Source organism: Panicum virgatum, chromosome 8K (assembly GCF_016808335.1).
Source record: "Panicum virgatum strain AP13 chromosome 8K, P.virgatum_v5, whole genome shotgun sequence".
In the NCBI taxonomy this organism is placed as follows: domain Eukaryota; kingdom Viridiplantae; phylum Streptophyta; class Magnoliopsida; order Poales; family Poaceae; genus Panicum; species Panicum virgatum.
The window spans coordinates 1-21670 of NC_053143.1; the positions used below are offsets into that span (position 1 = coordinate 1).

Sequence of the window (21670 nt, forward strand, 5' to 3'; positions counted from 1 at the left end):
TGCAACTGACTCGCCCACTGTGATCTGTGGGGAGTGAACATCAGTTTGTTCACAATAGCCTGATATCCTTGCAAATGTTTTTTGAAATTTAGGATAACCTCCTATTTTTATATCTCCTTCGATAACACCGCCAGTTTTCCTCCCAGCAAGAACATCAAGCAAGGTCGTTTTACCTGCCCCAGTAACCCCCATTAGTGCTGAGAGGACACCTGGTTGGAAGGCTCCTGTGATGTTATGGAGTAGTTGAAGTTTTGTCTCCATGTATCCTTGCTCCCTCATTTCCTACAATAAGAAAATATATTTATTAGTCCATGAATGTTTCTTTTTGTTGCTAATAAGTTTCAATTTTCCCCTCTTTGTTTAATTCATTAGGAGGCACAAGCATTGCTTGACGGATAGCCCATGTGTTCATCCATCAAGCATTGCTTTCTTTCACTAGTACCTATCTTGACTTTTTAGAGCATGATAATTACCACAGGTGCGTCCACATAGTAGTTCACATCCTGAAATGATATTGCTAGGGGTGTGAAAGGTAATGCCATCCTTCCTGCATAAGATTTGATTATTGAAAAGTTAGTTTCGGCTCCTCTCAAGGAAAGTGAGTTCCAGTTCACTTAGCTGTATTTTGTTGTATTATGTAAAATTCAGACTAACCAATCTTGCTAGGAGTAGAAGAATTTCCTGCTTGTGACTTATTATGCATCTCATCTTCAATGTTCTTGGATATATGTTCATCTTTTCCATTAATTGTGGTAAACTTATCACGAGAAATAATAGCTCGAGAAGTTCCTGGAGCTGAAAATGAGGTGCATCCATGGGAGGTTAGAAAATTTTATCCTTTATACATTTGAACTATTTAGCATATTATTCCTTTTACAAGTTAGTTTCATATGGAAGTTGTAAGTATTCTAGACTTTAATTCAAAGAAAATTTCAGCCATAATGAACTTACGCCTTTTAACAGTCAAACCGATGGCAAAACCTATATTGAATAAGAAAATAAAGCCAATCAATGCTCCAATCGAAATCCAGTAGAAGTAACCGGAGAAGTTTAACCCTCTATCCATTAGTATCCTCCTTCCAAGTGTCACACCAGATACTGTGAACTATCAACATGGAAAAGAATTAGTACTATCCAGGTGTGCTGAAAACCTGCATATTACATATATTTTGTTAGCTACTTTGCAATGTGTCGGTATGAATTAGTAGTGTATAGTGCAGCAAATATGCCAAGTCTAAGAGACATAATTTTATTTCTGGAGTGCATGTTTTATTAATATATCAGTTCTGTATGTTAAAATTTTACCTTTAGCCATCTTGGAGCGAAGAACTCATTTACAGTTAAGCTTATCTCAGCGTATGATAACGGAGAGAGCCAAAATCCCCATTTTAGCCAATTAGGCATGGATGCTATAGTAGTTTGATCCGAAACATGTTAGCAATTGTTTATTAGTTGAGAGCCATATCTTGCTTCAAGTATAAATTCAAGAAAGCATGGAAATGTCTTACAACGAGGAATGATGAAACCCCCAAATAGAAGGATGACGAGAAATGACATTGTACCACCCACTGAACCAGCCACCATTGTTTGGCAGTAAGAGGCAACACATCTGAACATTGATAATGCTCCCGTGTGGATTAGGAAGAGGACAAGAAGATGACAGAAGAATCTGCACACACACAAAAATTATGCATGATAGAACATGGCCTAAGGGGAACTCACATTTGACCTTAGTGGATCAAGTCACTGCAAGATTAGTTAAGAATTCATTCATGCATATCTTTTTGGCCAGATTACTAAGAGGAAATGGGCATCTACATGAGATGTGTGATTTTCCTAGGGGGAACTTATATTGACATTAGTGGATCATGTCACTACATAATTAATTAAATTTCGTCTAGAAACATTTTGGCTAAGACTATTGGGGAAAATGTGCATATACATGAGATGTGTGGTTTACATTTAGAGAAGATTATGCCTATAAAATGTTGACACACAAAACATTTGCAGTGATAATAGAATTGTCATGTGATTGAATGGTCCCAAAAAAATTGCAATTCCTACCTGGATGCCTCTGGAGTATAGCCGATGAGGAAGTAAGATATTGACGTCCAAGCTATTGACTCAACTAATGAGACTGGAACCTTGAGGATGAAAGCTGGTACGGCATAAGCCCATGCAGGATAGAAGCAGTAGTCTCTTTGTTTGTAGAACACTGGTAGTCTGCTAATTGCCATGGCAAGTTCAGGAAATCCATTCACCATCAGCAAGATGAGTGCATAGAAGAGTGAACCCATGTAATAGTTAGCATGAACTCTGTCAACACCCATATGTGTGCGCAAAAATACTGTCCCAGTAATAGCAGCAAGTAGTCCAAGCTGCAGCAATAATGCATTGTGAATTCTTGTGGTCACATTGAGAGAAAAGCAAAATCATAATCGTCTTAGTTTTTATCAATTGTAAGACATAGTTTTCAGTATTTCAACATAACACATGTAGTCAATTAGTCCTATAAGGACATGATGATTCAATTCTTAAAAATCAAACTCTTTAGAAAATGCATATAAATTAAAATTATGTGCCAGTTATCCAATACTCAATATTTCACTTTTCCAATACCAAGATTCAATTACTAAATGATTAAATAATCCATGTATGAAATGTGTGTGTATGCGATCGTCTGCATCTATATATCGTGTCTTAGAAGAAAAATACATATACAATTTTGTTACTTTAATTAGTCTTCATATTTATTGAATATAAATTCCTTAAATTTTGGGAGGGTTGATGGTCTACACTATTAGTTTATTTTGAATTAAAAAGGAATAAAAAAATTATCGAAATTTAATGTTCTCATTCTTATTGCAATCTTGATTTCAGTGTCCATAGTAGCACAAGAAATTTATCAAAAATATTTATATCTTAGAAATACAGATGTTATCCAACCTACAAATTCATTCCCCAGACCCCATAATGTGATACACCCTAGATACTTGGTTGATCATTCTAGTCTGATGGGTGGTTAGAGATCCCACCTAAAGACTGTATATACCAATGTGTATTCCAATCCCTCAATTAATTAAGTATTCCCATCTATTAGCAATATGTATCCCCTCAATCAATTAAAAATTCCCGTCTATTAGTCTTCACATATTATCATTGCTCAATAATTTTTATTTATCAACAATATGTTTGACAAAAGGTCATTTCTTAGTGGTTTACCTGAAGAGTTTTTGTAATGTAGATGAAGGCATTTCGTTTCATGAGAAGAAGCTCTCTGGCGAAACATGCTTTGAGGAGTTCCCACTTGGATAATGAGTAGATACTGTAAGACAAGGAATTTTTATGCCCTTCTAATCTATCATAAGGCGTTGAAATCTCCCGAGCAAGGTTCTGACCAATTTGAGATACTCTAAACTTGTCACAGAACTGATCAATGGAAACAAAATTGTATGTTTCTCTCCAGCTCCAATATTGTTGTTGGTCTTTTCTTGACAAGACCTATATATAAATATGGAAGAATAAGACATCTTAATTTTAGATGGTAAGTTAATCAATTACCCAAATACTTGCCGATTATTGCTTGATATGCACAGTTGGTAGCCATTTTTCTGGATCATTTCACAAACTATATGTATTACTCCTTTGTAAGTTACACAAATGGTGAAACTTAGAACACCTATCCACAAAATAGCCTTTTTTGTAAAACATGATCAGCCTAAATGTCTAGTTTAGCTAACAAAATGATATGATAAGGCAGTAGACAAAGTTTTGAATGCAAGATTGGCTTTCTATATCACTACTAAACATGATGATCCTCCTAGAGTTTACATTTGATAATAGTGGTGTCCACATTAATGATCTCTCCAATGAATCATACCATTATATGGCCAATCATGTAACACAAATGGTAGACCGCAACATTTTTGTGGTGAAGATCAGGGTTCAAGACTCTATTCTCTTTGTAGGAAGTTGAAATAAAGATATGCAGTACCTTTATGCATTCTCCTTCTGTCCTAGTGGGAAAAATATTTTGGTTGAGTGCAGTAAGTCACTTCCAACAGATGTTATGAACAAGTAATGACACAGAAATTAAATCAACAGGAATGGTTAGATGTTGTTTCTGCTTGTTTTTTTGCATAACCACTTTTGTATTATTGAAAGTTGTGATAACTAGAAAGTTTTAAGTACCTCTTGAAGAAAGTCAGCGGCACCTTTCCTTTCAGGGCACTTGAATCCACATGATTCAAAGAAACTCATAATGCAACTCTTAGATCCATGGTATACAATTCTTCCTTCAGCCATCAAGATAATTTCATCAAAAAGCTCGTAAGTCTCTGGTGCTGGTTGAAGAAGTGAGACTAGTATTGTAGACTCTGAGATATGAGCCAATTGTTGGAGGCAAGAAACAATTTGGAAGGTTGTGGAGCTATCCAACCCAGTTGATATTTCATCCATGAAGAGTGCTTTTGAGGGTCCTACTATCATCTCTCCTGATTGTAAGACAAAAATATTTCAGAAAGGAAACAAGCACCCACAATGGAATCATTTACATAACTGTATAGACCAATTGAGCCTCGGGTTATATAAGAATGAATACGCATATATCTTTCTCTTAGGGAGGGGTACCATGCTGTTTCAGTTCGTCAATCAGGGTGGCTTGCATGGTTTCCATCAATCAAAAAACATAGTTTATTTGCAGTATTACCTTGCCCCATATTGATAGATCGATTTAACAAAGTGCTATAATAGTATATATGTAAGTAAATAGAAATAAAATGAACGTTCAGCATTATTATATTGACTTTTAGTTGATGAGTTGTAGTACTTTAATTCAGACCTAACAGAATTGTAATCGGTCCTCAACTAATTCTAGATTGTGGAATAATCACCTGTGGTTAGTCTCTTCTTCTCACCACCTGAAATACCTCTCCTCATTGCATCTCCCACCATTATGTCAGCACATATGTCAAGTCCCATGATCTGTCAATTGAGGAAGAGCTTTTTCGTAGAGTAAGTTCCTTATACAGGGGAGGGGACTGAGAGCATGCTTGCTGATCAGGCAACAGTTACTATACCTTCATAATGTAATCCGTCTGTATACTTCTTTCTAAACCTTCCACAGATATCGCCTGTATATGAAAAAACAATGTGATGCTAGTTAGAATTGAAGTAGAATCTTTGTACACTACTTGCTTGTTAGATAATCAAAAGGAGAAAATCCTAGTGGTAAAATATATCAATATCCTAGTTTTTGCCTTCATATAAGTGTCAACATCAGGATCGGGATTAATCCCGGCCTCCTTCTCCCTTCTAATCACCTCCTTCATGATTTCTGAGGAAAAAGATGCAGCAAGAGTGGATTGGGTGAGTAATTGCCTGTTAAGTTAATCTTGATACATTCATTTGATGATAGAAGCAAGCTTGTCATCAGTAACCTGCTCTGTTGCCAACACCCTGGAATCTTGCAGAGAAGTCGATGGTCTCTCTGACGGTCATCTCGGGGACATGGAGGTCATACTGATCGATGTAAGCTGCCGTCTTCTCTGGAACGAAGTCACTCAGCTTCACACCATTGTACTCGATTTCTCCTGTGACCTTGAGATTGGCGTTGAGCTTCCCTGCAAGCGCCTTGAGGAGGGTGGTCTTGCCGCAGCCCGGGGGTCCCAGGAGAAGCGTCAGCTTGGAAGGCTTGACGACGCCGCTGATACCATTGAGGATGCGGATCCTGGAATGCTGGCGGTTGAAGCCCAGCATGCTGCTCACCGCCTGATGATGGATCGATCGACATATAATAAGCATCAGAAGCAATTTGCATTGATGATTTACTGCAGCAGAGGATCGGAATCGGATACGCACAGAGAGGTTGGAGATGGCGGCGTTCCAGATGGTGGGGAGCGGCTTCCCCTGCACCACCTGGCATTCCGCCTCCACGCAGACGTCGTGCCAGCGCACCTCCACCGTGGGCGGGCGGAGCAGGCGGAGGTTGTCACGGTGGATGTTGGCGATGAGGGTGTCCACCACCATGCGCCGCTCCGCCGCACCCAGCCTGCGCACGTCCACCATTTGCAACTCCAACAATGAGCCAACAGAGTCAGAGTCTCCATGGAACTCGAACACCGAGGTGTGGAGCCTGTCCAAGGTGGGCAGCCTCTCGACGGCCGCCCATTTCAGCTCCGCCTCATCGTCAATCTCCTGATGATCATGTTGCTGGTTGAGGGAGAGGGAGCGCGACAGGCTCTCCCTGAAGCTGGCCGCTGCAGCTCGCCATGATGATGACAACGCCGGCTTCTGCACTGATGATGATTCCCCTTCGATCTCCAGCGATAGTGATCGCCGGTCGCCTGCATCGGCCTCCCGTTCGCCGTGACCTCCTTGATGATCATCATAGAGCTGCCTTTTGCGCTCCTCCTCGTCCTCCAGTTCCATCTGAATGCTGCTTCTTAGCTAGCCGTCTTCGTCTCGCTCAAGCTTTCATTTGGGCGCCGGGCCGGATTACAAGCAATGGATGAGTATGCCATTCTTAATGATTGGTTCATTGAATAATTATATCAAGGTCAACTGATCGCGAGTTCCCATTTCGTCTCTTCCATTCCAAGATGACTACTACTAGTAGTAGTTTATTTATTTATTGAAAGGAGGATTAGTTTGACATAATGACATTTGACTTGACTGTATATATAGTATGGTACAGATGCAGGTTTCCTGGTCCAAGTCTCCCAAAATATTATATTTGTTATATATATAAATATTGGATTATCCTCTCCCTAAGCTAAGCAGTGACGTTACATAAAGCTAGCGTGTCTTGACTCAGCTTCACCGTAACTAAAAGCCATGCGTGAGTCAGACGTCAGTGATAAATCTTACAAATGCTGCCAGCCGACAGTATGTGCTGCAGTGCAATGATGAATATTTCTCCATATTTCATCCTTTCTCTTTGCATTCTGCAAATTCAATAGCCCCCCTCTAGTTACACGAACACCTAGAACTAGTACTTTAAACATGCATTATTTGCACCTTGACACGAATTTGTGCCACACACAAATTAAAGATCACGTACGTACGTGCATCTCAAACCTCCAACTTCCATTGTGCTTTATCAGCTGGCCTCCGTATCTTATTTTATTTTGTTATACTTTATTCCAGCCAACATTAACAATAAATAAATCTGATAGCTAGCCAGCGACTCTGCCGGTGGGATACATGGCGCTGCTGCCCAGCGACGGCGGGAAGGCGATGGCGGGAGGGCGAGCGCGAGCGCGAGGGAGGAAGCGTGGTGAGCGGGAAGGCGATGGCGAGATGGCGAGCGAGGTTGGCGCTCGAAAAATACCGAGCGTAGGGGAGTGCTTTGGTTAGCCGAATATAGAGGAGAGCCGAATGCAGAGGTTGTTGAATTGCAAATTCAAAGGTATTTTCCAAATTATACCTATCCATTAAGTTTTATATAACCTCTTGTAGATGCTCTATGCTATCACCATGTAGTTCTTAGAGCATCACCAACAGACTAGGTATAATCCTAGCTAAATTTAGAATTTTACAAGCTCTGTAACAAAATAGAAGACTTCCTATAAGGTGGAGAAACCAACATACTCTCCAAATCTTGACTCTCCATTTTATAAGTTAACTCAAGTTCTCGTAGATAGGTCCCTGGATCTTGCAAAAAGCACCCTAGAAGTTTTGCAATCAAAACAATGCAGTCCTTCTGTCACACCCGATTTTAAGAACAAAACCGAATGCATCTCATATGTGCGCCAGGATCAAGTTTATACACATATGATAGACGTCATATGTGAATATATCAAAAACAGTGTCCAAAACCTAGATAAGAGAGAGTAAATAACTTTATTACACTCTGATAAATTATAAGCATTCCACCGATAACCTAAACGAGTACTGCAGCAGCGTCTTCTTCCACAGGCAGTCGACTAGTGAACGCACACCTAGGACTCATTGAAGTTGTCGTAGTTCTCCACTTCTGTGTTCTCTTCTGAAAAGCATTTAGGCAAGGATGAGTACTCTTATGGTTGGTACTCAGCAAGTGGGGGAGAATGCATGGCCATCAAGAGAGGCTAGGGTTTATAGCAGTTAGCATTTTTAGTTGGTCATATTTTATTAGCAAGCACCTATTAACTAGGTATAAGTTTATACCAATCCACTTAAGCATAAAGATCATAAAAGATCCAACACATACCAAAGAACCACAAGTTAATTATTCTTCAAGTTCAATTATCATGTGAGGGTCCAGACCGCTTTTGACCGCGAGCACGGCTGATATATCAGTTTTACACTCTGCAGAAGTTGTACACTTTCACCACAAGTCACGTAAAAGTTCGAAAGAACTTTGGACCCAACCATGTTGTGCTAGCTAAGCACAATACCACACTTTCGAGGTGTGGCTGCATAGGAACGCTAAGAGACCTTTACAAAGATTCTCTAACAAGTGACAATCCGCTAAGGTTTCTGTAGCGAAAATGGCCTCTCATGCCATATTTCAATATAATGTTTTGGTGATTGATGACACACACAACACTTGGACTAATATGATTGTTAAGATTACCATTCTCAGGCTTTTAGGTTCAAGTGATGACAAAGAGAAGATAGATGTAGCAAGGCCCGAAGGTTTAGGACAAGAGTCGAAGAGACCGTGAAGAAAACCAAGTCAAAGAAATCAAGACAGAGACAATTTACTATCACCGGTTAAACCGACGATAGGGAAATTGTACTCACCGGTGCAACGGACTCAGAGAAGGCCAAATCAGCAGAGTACACCGGTTGAACCGACGCTAAGAAAATTACATACGTCGGTGCATTGACTTGGAGCACGTCTGGAAATTTTGGTAACACCGGTTGAACTGACACCAGGAAAGTTGAATACGTCGGTGCAATGAACTCAGCAGCAGAGGCAAAATCAATACACCGGTTAAACCGACGCTAGATATTTATGAACGTCTGTGTAGTTGTCCAGAGAGTTAGTTTTTCAGCAACTACACTCACCGGTTAAACCGATGCTGCATCGGTTGATTACATCGGTCGATTGAGGTAGCCGTTGAAGTATAACAGCTAGTTGAAAAATGCACTCACCGGTTAAACCAGTGATGACAAAAACGGGAGCATCGGTTTAACCGGTGATAGCGCTTTTTGTCAGCCTTTTTCCAACGGCTAGTTTGGGGTGTGTGGGCTATATATGCCACCCCACGGCTCATTTGAGGGTGCTGGAGGCCAAGGAAGTATACAAGAGCAAAAGATCATCTCCAACCACCATAGAGCATCATTGTACATCATATAAGCTTAAGCACACTTGTGATAGTGCTTAGTGCTTGTAATAGGGTTTAGTTCTTGCGAGAGCTCCCTTGAGAGAAGTCTTGTTGCGGCAAGCAATCCTTGTGATCCGTCATGTGACCCTCCGACTTGGTGTGGAGTGGTAACGACACTTTGTGCGGGGGAAGAGGAGACCCCCTCCTTGGTGGAGAAGCTCTGTAGTGGATTTCGGCCGGGTGACCGAGAGAGATGGTGGCGGTGCACGAGACTCGGTGTCTTGTGGGCACTTGCCTTTGCTTGCCGGCATCGCCTTGGTGGCGTAGTGCAAGATGGTGATCGGAAGAGCCTCGGTGTCCTGTGGACGTAGGCGTTTGTGCCGAACCACATTACATGACCGTGTCTACTCGGGAGTTTGCATCCCTCTTGCACTTACCTCTTTACTTACCGTATTACGTTTCCGCATTTACTCTATCTTGCGTACCTTTACTTTCCTAGTTGGTTTGATCAGGATTGGCTAGGTTGCAAGTCTTTTAGGAGTAAGTAGATAGTAGCATAGATAAACCTTAGTCATAACTAGCATGTATAGAACGTGTTAGGTTTATCTTATGCAAGTAGTTTGAGCCCTAGGTTAAAAAGTGATAGGTGTAGGGGAGAATTATCATGCTATTTTTGGAACAAAAATAGGATATGTAGGGGAGAAGTCCACTTGCCTTCCTTACCAAACTGCTAATTGTCTTCCTCGTATGCTTGTTCTTGATCTCCCTAGAACGGCAAGTCGACTACGTGATCACACAATTAAAGCAAACAAAACAAATAAGGAACAATATAAAAATAGTATAAATAGAACTAAAAAATCTAAAAAAAGATGTAGATCATGAAGGATCGCATGAGCGTGAGAATCGCTAAAATCGGAGTTAAAACGAGAAAGATATGGCTAAAACAAGATTCAAGGGCTTATCGGTGAAGAAACAGAACTTCCAGGGGTTAAACTGAAAGAAACCAGTGGCTAAAACATAATTATATACATAAACACAGGGGCTAGAGTGTAAAATAGGGGCCCGGGGATGGCGGGTTCTATTTTTAGAAAGATCAGGGGTTAAAACGGAGGAAAAAGGGCCTTTTTGGAATTACTTTTGAACAGATGAGGAGCGCAGGTTTATTCTCAAAAAACTCAGGGTCTCTTTTGCAAAACAGCCAAGGTTGACTGCTGGGTTTTTGACTCCGGCTGGGGTGGTTCTGATCCGATGGATCTTGATCCAATGGTGAGAATCGGCTGCAGCGGCTCGGCTGACGGGGCGACGACTCGGCTCGGCTCGGCTGCAGACGGGGATGCGGCTCGGCAGCGCGGCACAGGTGGACCGCCGGAGCAGCCGAATCCGGCGCTCCGGTGCCCGGCCGGTTCGGGACAGGGATCGGCCGGGGAGGTAGCGTGCGTGGCTAGGCGCTCTGTGTGCCGTGGTGGAGGGCGGCGGTGGGCAGCGAGCTCGTCGGGGTGGCACCCTGGTGCTCGGCTTCGTGCGCAGGGAGGCCGAGGAGGACGAGAGGGCGATGGCGCACGTGATGAAGGTGGTCGAAGAGGGCGCGCGGGTTGGAGAAGTGGTTTGCCACGGCGTTGTGTGGCCCGGCAATTCTGGCCGCGTGGGGGCGGGAAGAAGAGGGGAAACGGGTTGGCGACGAAGGTATCCACCTCGCAAAGCTTCGGCGACGGCTTGTTGGCGAAGAAGAGCAGCGGGGCGGCGGATCGGTGATGAGCTCGAGCTCAGGAACAGCGGCGGCGCAGCTCTGCAGTGGCAGAGCGGGAAGCGAAGCTGGAAAGGGAGAAGTGGCGGGCTCGGGTGCGGCTTTTGTAGGCCGAGAGAGGGGAGCAGAGCAGCCGACAGAGTAAGGGACGCGACGCTCGGGTGCGGGCCGGCCGTGAAGGGTAGTGGCGACGGCCGTTTGCAGGAGGAGGGGGAAGAAACAGCAGAGGGAGATGGGGAGGCGCGAGTGGAGGCTCCACTAGGCCTTGATGGCGCGCACCGAGGGGGAGGAGGGAGGCGAGCGGGCGGCCGGCGGCCGATTGGTGCGCGACGGTGGAGAGGAGGCGCGGCTGGAGGTGGGAGACGGGCCTGACGGGTGGGGCCCGCATGGCGGTGAGAGAGAGGGAGGGAGGAGGTGGGGTGGGCCGGTTCGGCCTTGTTGGGCCGGCTGGGAGAAAGAAAGGGAGAGGGGAAAGGTGGGGTGGGCTGGGCTGGTTTGGGGAGAGAAGAAGGAGAAGAGTTTTTTCTTTCTTTTTTTAACTCAAACTTATTTGAATAAATTCATTCTGAATTCAAATAAAGTTTGAAAGTTTTGGGTGTTACACCTTCATTCATGGTTCACGGTGGGGGAGGCTCTGGCCGGCCGGATTCTGGCGAGGGGCTCGCCGACAGTGAGGGCCAAGGACGGGGGAGCACTAGGGAGACGAGAGGAACCTGGTGGTGGTTGGGTGTGGGGATAGCTGGAGGGGGGATGGGGCGCAGCTTGGAGGCCTAGGCAACAGCCATGGCAGGCTATGTTTGTTGCTTGGAGGAAGAAAAAGGGAGTGGAAGAGGGAGGAGCTTGTGCCGACGCTTTGTAGAGGGGTGTAGAGAGGCGTTTGGCGGCTCCGTGAGGGTGGAGGGGGAACGAGCAGTGAGCTCAACGGTGAGCTCTTGATGGCGATGGCAATGATGAACTCGGTGGGCCTAGCAAGCAGGGGCGGCAGATGCGTTTGGTCGAGCGGCGCCGTAACAGGAACACGGCGAGGCGAGGCAGCTGCAGGAGTGCGGGGGCGGCGAGAAGCGGCAGGAGGGAGAGGGACTACGCGTTATACAGAGCTCAGTGCTCGGTATGTTTGCCAAGCGAGTTGTCTGGGATGATGGCTAGCGGGATAGCGAGGCGGGATATTTGCAGAGGCTGCTGGATACAAGTTTTTGAGGGGTTTCTCTTTTTTTAGCTAGCCAAATCAGGATAGCTAGGCTCGTGGAGATGCTCAACGGGATGGCTAGCTATATATACTACGCGCAAGGCTGCAGGCAAGTAAATTTCTACAGCCCAGCCGGTGGATGGAGACATGCATCAACCAGACGTCTTTGTCGTCGTTGCATGCTGTACCATACATGTAAAGGAAGCCGTCCTTGCACACACACACACTTGCAATCAGCTAGGCTAGCTGCAGAAATTTATGTTGATGAGGTCGTTGCAGGTTGTTGAGGTCGATGATGTTGGCCTCCAGCCGCTGGGCCTCCCTGATGATCTCTCCCATGCAGAGTCCCATGGAGGCCAGGCAGCTGAACACCAGCAACCCCCTGTCCTCCCCCTTCTCTGCGTGGGCTACATCGCCGCCGCCGTCGTCATCCAGCTCCAGTGAGGCCGCTGCCTCTCGTGCATGTGCTAGGAAGGAGGCCACCACCTCCTCCGGTGTGCGTGTGTTCTCCTCCTTGCAGCAACATAAGCAGGTGTTGGCATGATTATTCCCAGCCTCAAGGTCGTCCTTGTTGGCCTCGTCCTGATGATGATCAAGTGATGATGACATAATAATTGCAGCGTCGTCGGGTGGCGCCTGCAGCATGCGGAGGCAGTATCCCAGGGAGCTGGAGACGAGGCTGCTGAATAAGCGCCTCTGCTGCTGGAACATCATCAAGTCGTCGTCGTCATCGCCGACCGCCATGCGTGCCTGGTGGTAGAGACGCAGCAGCTGCGCCATCCTGCCGAGGCTTCCCTGGATCTTGTCATAGCAGGCCGCCGGGAACGGCGGCAGCCACAGGAAGGAGGGCTCGCTGCCGGCCTCAGCCGCATGTCTCGTGAGCAGGGCCAGCTGCTGCTGCAGGCTCTTCATCATCAGCTGTGATTGTGATTGCGATGGATCATTAGCGGCTGCGGCTGCGGCTGCAAGCGCGGCAGCGATGCAGCGGGTGAGCTGCTCCCTTGGCCTCGCCCCTGGGTGGAAGATGATGTCAGCCAGAAGGGCGCAGGCGATGCCTATGAAGGTCTCCACGAGGCGGGCGACCGTGAAGGCCATGGCGGGCTCGTCGTAGCGGCGCCCCATGATGATGACGCCCGACAGCGCGGCCGCCACGCCGCCGGCAGGGCCGTAGGCGCGGCTGCGTTTGAGGAAGGTGGCGACCACCATCCAGGGGAGCAGCGCCAGCAGGCGCAGCTCCTGCGACATGAGCAGGCTGCAGCCCAGCGCGCCGTAGACGGAGCCCAGTGCGGTGCCGTGGGCCCGCGCCGCGGCCACAGACCAGGTGGACTCGCGGGCCGTGGTGATGGTGGTGGCGACGATGAGGCCTGACCAGAAGCCGTGGTCGTTGCTGAAGAGGAGGCCCAGCAGGCAGCAGGACGGCGAGGCCCAGCGAGAAGCCGCACTTGGCAGCCGCCAATAGCTGCCGCCGGCGGAACCGGAACGGGAACCAGCAGGGGTTGTCTGCAGTGGCTGCTGCTGCTTGTTGCCGCCGCCCTTCTTCTTCTTCGGATTCTTGGGCTGCCGGCGCGACCTTCATGTTGACACTGGCATTGGCATTGTTGGCGACCAACAAGCCGTCTCTGAGCTGATAGAGGGAGAAGAGGAACAGCCAAGGAGCCAGCTGCAACGTCGTCGTTTTCCTTGTTGGCAAGCACAGACTGCTGATCTGCGGCTTGGAGATAAAAGCACCACCACCACCATCAGCAGCAGCAGCAGCAGTCGACTGCTGCTTGTTGCTGCTGTGCGTGAGGAGGGCGAGGCGTATCTGATCCCTCATCTCCATGATGATATGATGGTGATCATAGTCTAGCAGCTTGTTGCAGCACTTTTTGTCCATCATCATGTCGAGCGCCATCTGCATTCCCGTCAGTGGCATCTCCACCATGGCCGCGTCCAGTACTGCTCCTCGCTCCCACCGCACGTCCTCCTTGATGGCGTTTACGCGGTGGAGGAGGGCGGTGCTTGCCGAGGCCAGCCGGTTGGCCTCCGACGTGCGCGCCGCCATCTGGCACCGCCGCTGCCGGCTGCACGCTGCATCAACTGCTGCCTCGCCAACAATTGCATCGGCCATGACCCTGACCCTCTCCGCCGCAAGCACCTTGTACGCCCTGGTCTTGTCCCTGGCCTCCCGTGTGGCAAGCCTCGGGCCGGGCAGCAGCACGGCCAGCAGCGCCGCCGCCACCCCGAGCGCCGTGCACGCCACCACGTTGGCCGGGTGCATCAGAGCAAACGCCCGGGTGGGGCGCTCCCCCTGCTGGAATTTGGCCACGTAGATGATGATGATCTGCCCCAGCGCGATCCGCTTGGCCACGGGGCCCACCGACTCGGGCAGCGCCACAGCCAAGGCGGTGAGCGCGACGACGGCCGACGTGGCCAGCACGGACTCGGCGGCGCCGGTGCGGTGCGCGAGCCAGAGCGCCAGCACGGAGGGCACGGCGCCCATGAGCGTGGCCTGGACCGCGGTGACGGCGCCGCGCAGGGCCGTGCCGAGGGTGGCGTCCGTGACGATGATGACGGTGACGACGTAGGAGAAGGCTGGGAAGGTGATGTGGCGGCGGACGGCGGCCGGGGTGTAGAGGGAGGCCAGGCCGACGATGCTGCAGGCCAGGGCGGTGCGGAGGCCCGAGGCCACAGACGAACACCAGCGCCCCTGCCGCCGCCCCATGACCATGTACGAGTGAAGACACGGCCAGACACACTACACGTCCTCGAATCCTCGCTCGATCGATCTGCCTGACCCCCTATATATGTATAGCCAGCGAGTGAGATGATATATAGTATGATGTGACTTAATTGGATATATAGTACTATAGTTGGGTGTTACGTATATATGTAGCTCTAAAAAGTTGGAGCTTGTTGGTACCTTAGTGGCCATTCTTGCTGCTCCACTACTTTTGGATCAACCAAATACATACGTCATCATCTTAATTCCTTACATTGACCCAACGAAACACTGGCCTCATGCATTTACAATCCGTGAATATAATTCACCCTGCAAATAGGTTGAAAACCAAACTATACCCACACCACTCCATTCTCACGAGAGAAATTATATGACCCCACTCCACTCCAAACCACCACTACCACACACTAATCCAACCCAAACATTTGAGCTCATCTATATAAAACCTATAAAGTTAGTCCCCACTAAGAGTTATTTAATTTGATTTCTCTGCAACCACGTTAAGCCACATCATCTAAATTAGTATGGTCCATTGGATCTCAGCAAGTAGCATAATCTCTACCGTCCATACAAAAAATGCATCATTAATATATGAACATGAAACATTTACTCTGTCATGCATCGGGGGCACTTTGTTGGGCAATACCGCTGAGCATTAAGGGGCACTTTGCTGTTCACTACAACTGAGCATTAAGGGGCACTTTGTTGGCCACTACCGCTGAGCACTAAGTCTCTTAGAGTCTCCACCATACGATCAAGATCACTACAAGAAATGTGGTGATCTATGACGAAAATTTTATGACATTTTTAAACAGCGTCATAATTACACACAATCCATGACAATTTTCAGATTTTCGTCATGAATTTGAAGGTATGGGCCCTAGGCCCAAAACTTAGTGACGTTTTATTAAATTCGTCATAGTTGAGCCCACAAAATATGACGTTTTAACATTAATGTCATAGAAATTGTCATAGTTATTTTGACATTCATCATTTTTTCCAAGTTTTTGCTTCTCTTATTTGATGTTTATTCAAGCTATGCTCTCATTCATGGTATGCTAGGCGTTATTTTTTTAGTTAAATTACCAGTATGGCTTAAAATCACGATCTTTCATTTAATACTATTTGTTATTGTTTGTGTTAATTGCTATTTTATGAATCATATTCATATGGCATCATTTCTCAATAAAGGTTAAAATGTTTAAGGCAAAAATATGTGGAAGCAGGAGTGTTGAAGACAAGAAAAAAAAAATTGGACTTTGAAGACCAAAATAAAACCTGGACGCACAAATATTCAAGTAAAAAAAATTGCATGCCCAAGGATTCAATCTTTAGACCACCATGCTCATTTTTTAGATGCACTACCATCACACCAAGTGACAAAACCATCAAAAAATTGAGGCAGAGGGCGGTACGAACCATGCACCTGAGATTTTGAGTGAATCGCGTCTTCCATTGGGCTGGTAGTCCACTCGTGTTAGGCAAGTGCATTAGGAACTTTAGTACCAATGCTCGTTGTTTGTCTGGAAAATAAAAAGAAAACTCGTCCTCCAGAGGAATCGAACCTGCGACCTGGGCATGGTGAAAACAGAGCACTACCACCGTGCTACACGCTTTGCTTTGTGATTATTGGGCATTAAAAATATTTTATTCTAGTGCCACGTGGGCGATGCGAAGAACACACCTATGATTGATATTTTTCTTTTTAATTCAGGATTAAAATTCGTAACTGGTATTTCTCCCTCGTATAAATTCCAAATTTGATGGTTCTTTTTCCTAATTTTTTCTAAAATCATGTTCTTTCGTGTAATTGCATTTTTTTAAGTTAATTATGATTTCTTGAATCTTCTTCATATAGCTTGTTTTCTTTCATTTAAGCATAGAATAGCAATACATATTTTTACATAACAATAACTAATTTAACTTCATAATTTCTATTATTATGGTCAACATAATCTTCAGTCCAAATTTGAGATCTATACGAATTCGAAAATGTTATCAAGTAGTCTAATCTCAAAGATTGATTTGAGTTATAAGAAACTCTTTGAGAGATGTATCCATTTGTGAACCATGCATGGTCCAACTTTACTAAAACTATTTAAGTTTTTTATCGTAAGATTATAGACAAAAAATATGTTATCATGTGAAATTTTAGAATTTTTTGACCAAATTTAGATATTATTATAATTATTATGTGGTAATTTGGAGAAAGAAGTTTGAATTATCCATATAAGACAATTGAATTTGTCATCTATCTATAGGACTTGGACTGTAATAGAACATATGAGTTTAAATATAATTTTTGTTCAATTTTTCGAATCTTATCAGATGTAATTGTAGCTCAGCATGGAGTAATTATTGATAAGTTTGTAGAAATTTATTTAAATGATAGAAAATAGCAAATATACTAAAAAATTATTGAACCATCTACATAACAACTCCAATGTTGTCCACTACCTGTAAAAAATATTAGGTATTTATAATATAATTATTTCGCAAGTTATTTTGAAGGGTACCTTAATTAGGTGAAAATTTAAAAAAGAACAGTAAACTGGTCTGGATCTGGACCGTTTTCTCGGTGTGCACACAAGATACAACATATCGTGTCCGTCCATCCCTATCAACGGTTTGGATCAAATCCTCATGTTATAAAATCACCTCCATCCGATACGCCACCGCAAACCCTACCTCCTCATCCTCCCTCTCGTCTCAGATCCACAGCCGCCGCACTAATCCTCTCTTTGTGCCTCAGATCCAGCCCACTGCACCTCGCTCCACCACCTCCTCGGCCTCTGGCGCCGCCTCCCCTCCTCCGCCGGCCGCATGGGCGTGGAGGTCGAGGTGGAGGTGGAGCCCCAGCAGCACTGCAGCAGCAGCTCGCGTCGGGACGGATAGACGAGGCGCGTGGCGGCCGGCGGCGGGCCTCTGGCCATGTGCGGCCATGGTGCGGGTGAGTTCGCCGGCGTCCCAATCGTCGTCCCCAGCAAGGGAAGCAGCGCCTGAGGCCTGTTCTTCGGCCATCTTCCCCGCAGCGAGGATGGCACGGAGCTGCAGCGGCAGAGGTACGGCCGTCTTCCTCAACCTCAGATCCGCGTGCAAACATGGTGATCCGGTTCCTCTACTGCAAGCCGATGACGAGCAAGCAGGTCGCACACGGCCTGGGCAGTAGGTAGCCTGGTGGTCCTCCATATCAACAGCCAGATGAGGCTGCTTCGCTCTAGCTCCATCCAGGTTGTAATTTCTATTCCCCCTTTTTTCACCTAGCCACGACTCCCCAAACCCACCTTGCCTCCTCTCCTCTCATCCTTGCACCTTTAAATGATTATTGAACCCGCTGCCTTGTTGTCTCACACCCCACTGCTTGATTCGTATAACCTGATTCATATGCCTGTGTTATTAATCCATACTTCAGCTCTAAACCATGATGTGCAGAGATAAACGAGACCATGTTATGTTCAATTCATTCGGTTACTTACCAGATAAAGCAATGCAGTCAAACACAGATCTGTTGTTGTTTGCTTGATTGTTCCACGATGCATGCCTGATTAGCATCTCTCAGATTTGATTAGCATGTCTCTGAATATTATCTCCTTGCCTTGGCAAATGTAAAAAAAAACTAATAAGTTCGATACGCAGAACAGTTGCAGCTCGACTTCTAGCTTGGTCTGATGGTGCTAATATCGACTTGGACTCACAAAGGAAAGGGAATTGTGTTGTTCTCGAGACATCCACGAGACAAGTAAATAAACTTTACCTGAACTGATCTTAGTTGATGTCTAATGTCATGAATGCTCTTCACTTTGTCATTGCCTGTTCACTATATGCATGCTAGATTTATCCTCTTCCATACTAGTCTTGTAGACACAGAACTTTGTCTAGTTAATTGTCATAATTGTTTTCCTGCATTTAAGTGCCTGTAGGATGCTGGTGTGTGCTCACTCCAAAGACGTCCTACCACCAAGGCTAGTTGTTGAGTGCTGGTAGAAAGGATACCCGTGAGATGGATCTGCTAGTATTAAGTGCTAGTTAACTTATTCATTGTGCTCTCTGCAGATATTTGATTATTAAGTGCTAGTTAACAAAAAAGTAGTTCTTGTGAGATTGACTTGATGGCATGCTTGAAACCGATCACATTTTTTTCATGGCATATATTTGATTATTGTTTGTTTACTGGTTATAGCATGGTTATAGCATTTGAGAGTGATCTCTTGGTCAGTTCAATTCCCGTTGCCTATTGTTTCCTTCATATTTTGAAGTCTACCATTTATCTGTGCATATTTTTTATACCATGCCAGGATGCCAATGTAAATTCAGTAATGAAGCTAGTTTTCTTTGATTGCAATGTCTTTGAAACGCCTATATCAATTTGAGTAGTCTGATTGCTCATTGTTCAATTCAGTGCCACATAATTCCTAGTGCCACACTTAGCTTTTAACACAAAGAAAAGACTACACTGCTACTGGTTTGTAGTCAATTTAATTGCGATGCTCATCTTGTCATGCATGCTTGATTGAACAGAGCTCTGATTATTTATAGATGCAGCAGTACCCTGTGTAGCTGGTCTCATTTGGTGCTAGAACATTTGGTTTGCATGTCCTAATTGATTACTTTTTATCACTAGTGTCAATTGTCGAGCGTAGTATTTTAATTAAGTCTACAACATTAATTCCACTGTTATAATTGAACCAGTTCGTGCTAGTATCAGTAATTTCCATCACAAATATCCCTCTGATTAATATTTGTCAATGTGAATTTCTGCTAGTTTCAGTAGTTTCCATCACAAATACAAATATTGTCCTCGAATTAATATTTGACAATGTGCTCTTTTCATGTTAGGATGAAATGGTAGAAGGAACAAACAATGAGAAGAGATTGGAAATTTGAAGGCAAATGCTGGAATATTTGATGTTTTTGTTTCTAGTGTTGCTTTTGATGCAAGATGAATGTAACTTGCATGTAAATTTTGAGGTGCTTCTCAATGTAAATCATATGATATTGTATTTGATTTGATGCTGTGGTAAATGGTCTTACAATTTTGGTATATATATTCTGGGCTGTAATGACTATTCTAATAAAAGGATTGAAATTAGGCCCAATTTGGTGGCTCACTCTGAATTGGGCCCATCCACTTGTGGGCTGTGCTGCTGATGTCACTTGCCACATCACGCGCGATTGCCACGTCATTGTCCACATCATTGCCATGTCAGCAACCATGTCATCATTGCTATCCATGTCATCGTCAAGTCAACAGCCACATCATTCTTCATGTCACCATTGTGTGATATGGCAATTAAATCTGTGACGAAACTTATACTATTCGTGACGTTAATTTTCGTCATAGAAAACGGGTTTGGGTTGGGCTTCGGGGGCCCGGGGACATTCCATGACGGTTTTAAAACGTCATGGATCAAGCAATCTATGACGAAAATTTAAGGAACGTCACGAGGTGTGATCTGTGACGCTCAATACATGACGTTATTTGAGATTGTCATAGATACTGTTTTATGACGGTTTTTCAGTGATCTGTGACGAAATTCAATCGTCATGAATCAACAGATTTTTTGTAGTGGATTAAAGAGGCTGACGGTACAGCTCCTGAGCTTGCACATGTATACATATACATTTGCCTATGCCGGGGGCGCCACGGAGCTCCAGCGTCGACTCCATCTCCATCCCGTGGTGTGTGTGTAGCTTCTGCTATCGGACGCCACGTTGTAGGTGGCGAACGCGATGTTACCATTGGCCAAGAACTGGCGGAGGATCTTGGGCACCACGCTGCTAGCCTATGCAAGCTGGAAGATGAGGTCCATGTTGCTGGTGGTCTGCTTTTTTTTCTCAGTGCAAGATTTACTTTGCTTTGACTTCGCTAATCTGAGCCCCAAAAATTTTCTTATCTTTCTGTCCTACCGTAAGTTCCTGAAAGAAACAAAAATCACACAAATTTATAGGTGGAATACCATATTAACATCATATCTGAGTTCATCTTAGAAATGATGATGCTCTCAACTAACAATATGTAAGTTGAAGAAAAGGTGTAAAAAATATTCTCTTTTGCTTGTGGCAGAAAATAGAAGAGTCCAAAATAGAGAATGTGTTTCACCAACTTTTGGAGAGGATTCTAGAGGTCAATTAGTGACAATTTTTTGTTATTCAAAAATCCACTATTTCATATATTTCAACAAATCTTGATCAATATAATACTACATTCTCTCCATTGTGTTTTATCTAATTTCTTTATATCTTTTGGTCATAGTTTATAAAAAAAATCACTCAGATTCCGCAGCAACACGCGGAGAATCACCTAATATTATAATAAACTAGTAGCCAAACTATAGTTACAACCCAATAAGAACACGTTTCTCAAAAAAAACTATAATGTAGATCTTGTCACACTGTTTTGCACAGAGTAGCTGCCAATTATACTGAGTCATTTTTAAAAAAATTGGTCAATTTCGATACAATTTTATAGTGTGAACGCGAGGTTTTAATTCCAGCGTACAGCTCTTGACATGGGCCCCACGTGTGGGTCTAGCCACACTGCTTTGCACAGAGTAGACACACTGCTTTGCACAAAGGATTCATTTCAACCCACCCAAACCCACCCCAACCCGCATTTATATAGAACCTGCTACACCCCACCCCATTACCTAATACAACACATTTCAACCAACCCAAATACACTCCATATTAAAACCCAACCCATTAAACCTATTTGAGCTCACACCTTTTGCAGGGTGAAATATAATATATAAATTATATAAGAA

At 44.9% G+C, this 21670-nt stretch overlaps 1 protein-coding gene, 1 long non-coding RNA gene and 1 pseudogene across 4 annotated transcripts; 1 reads left to right on the forward strand and 2 right to left on the reverse strand.

The window, feature by feature from the left end:
- Nucleotides 1-6: 6 nt before the first annotated feature.
- On the reverse strand, nt 7-6482 carry LOC120643351 (ABC transporter G family member 41-like; the record flags this gene model as incomplete). The annotated part of the gene is made up of 14 exons (XM_039919699.1): nt 5860-6482; nt 5439-5769; nt 5259-5335; nt 5079-5132; nt 4893-4983; nt 4192-4493; nt 3223-3501; nt 2065-2378; nt 1509-1669; nt 1306-1409; nt 952-1105; nt 655-795; nt 474-547; nt 7-282 (listed from the first exon to the last, which is right to left on the reverse strand). Coding segments are annotated over exons 1-14 (2928 nt in total), but the record flags the coding sequence as incomplete, so codon positions are not given.
- Nucleotides 6483-12180: 5698 nt separating this feature from the next.
- LOC120643352 lies at nt 12181-15095 on the reverse strand (annotated as a pseudogene).
- A 2472-nt stretch (nt 15096-17567) lies between these two features.
- On the forward strand, nt 17568-20021 carry LOC120643353. 3 transcript variants are annotated; one of them, XR_005662988.1, is made up of 3 exons: nt 17572-18137; nt 18543-18645; nt 19743-19949. It is a non-coding gene; the product is annotated as an uncharacterized LOC120643353 (long non-coding RNA). The 3 variants fall into 3 exon arrangements; XR_005662987.1 differs by having other exon boundaries at nt 17573-18137; nt 18548-18645; nt 19743-20002; XR_005662986.1 differs by having other exon boundaries at nt 17568-18645; nt 19743-20021.
- Nucleotides 20022-21670: the final 1649 nt, after the last annotated feature.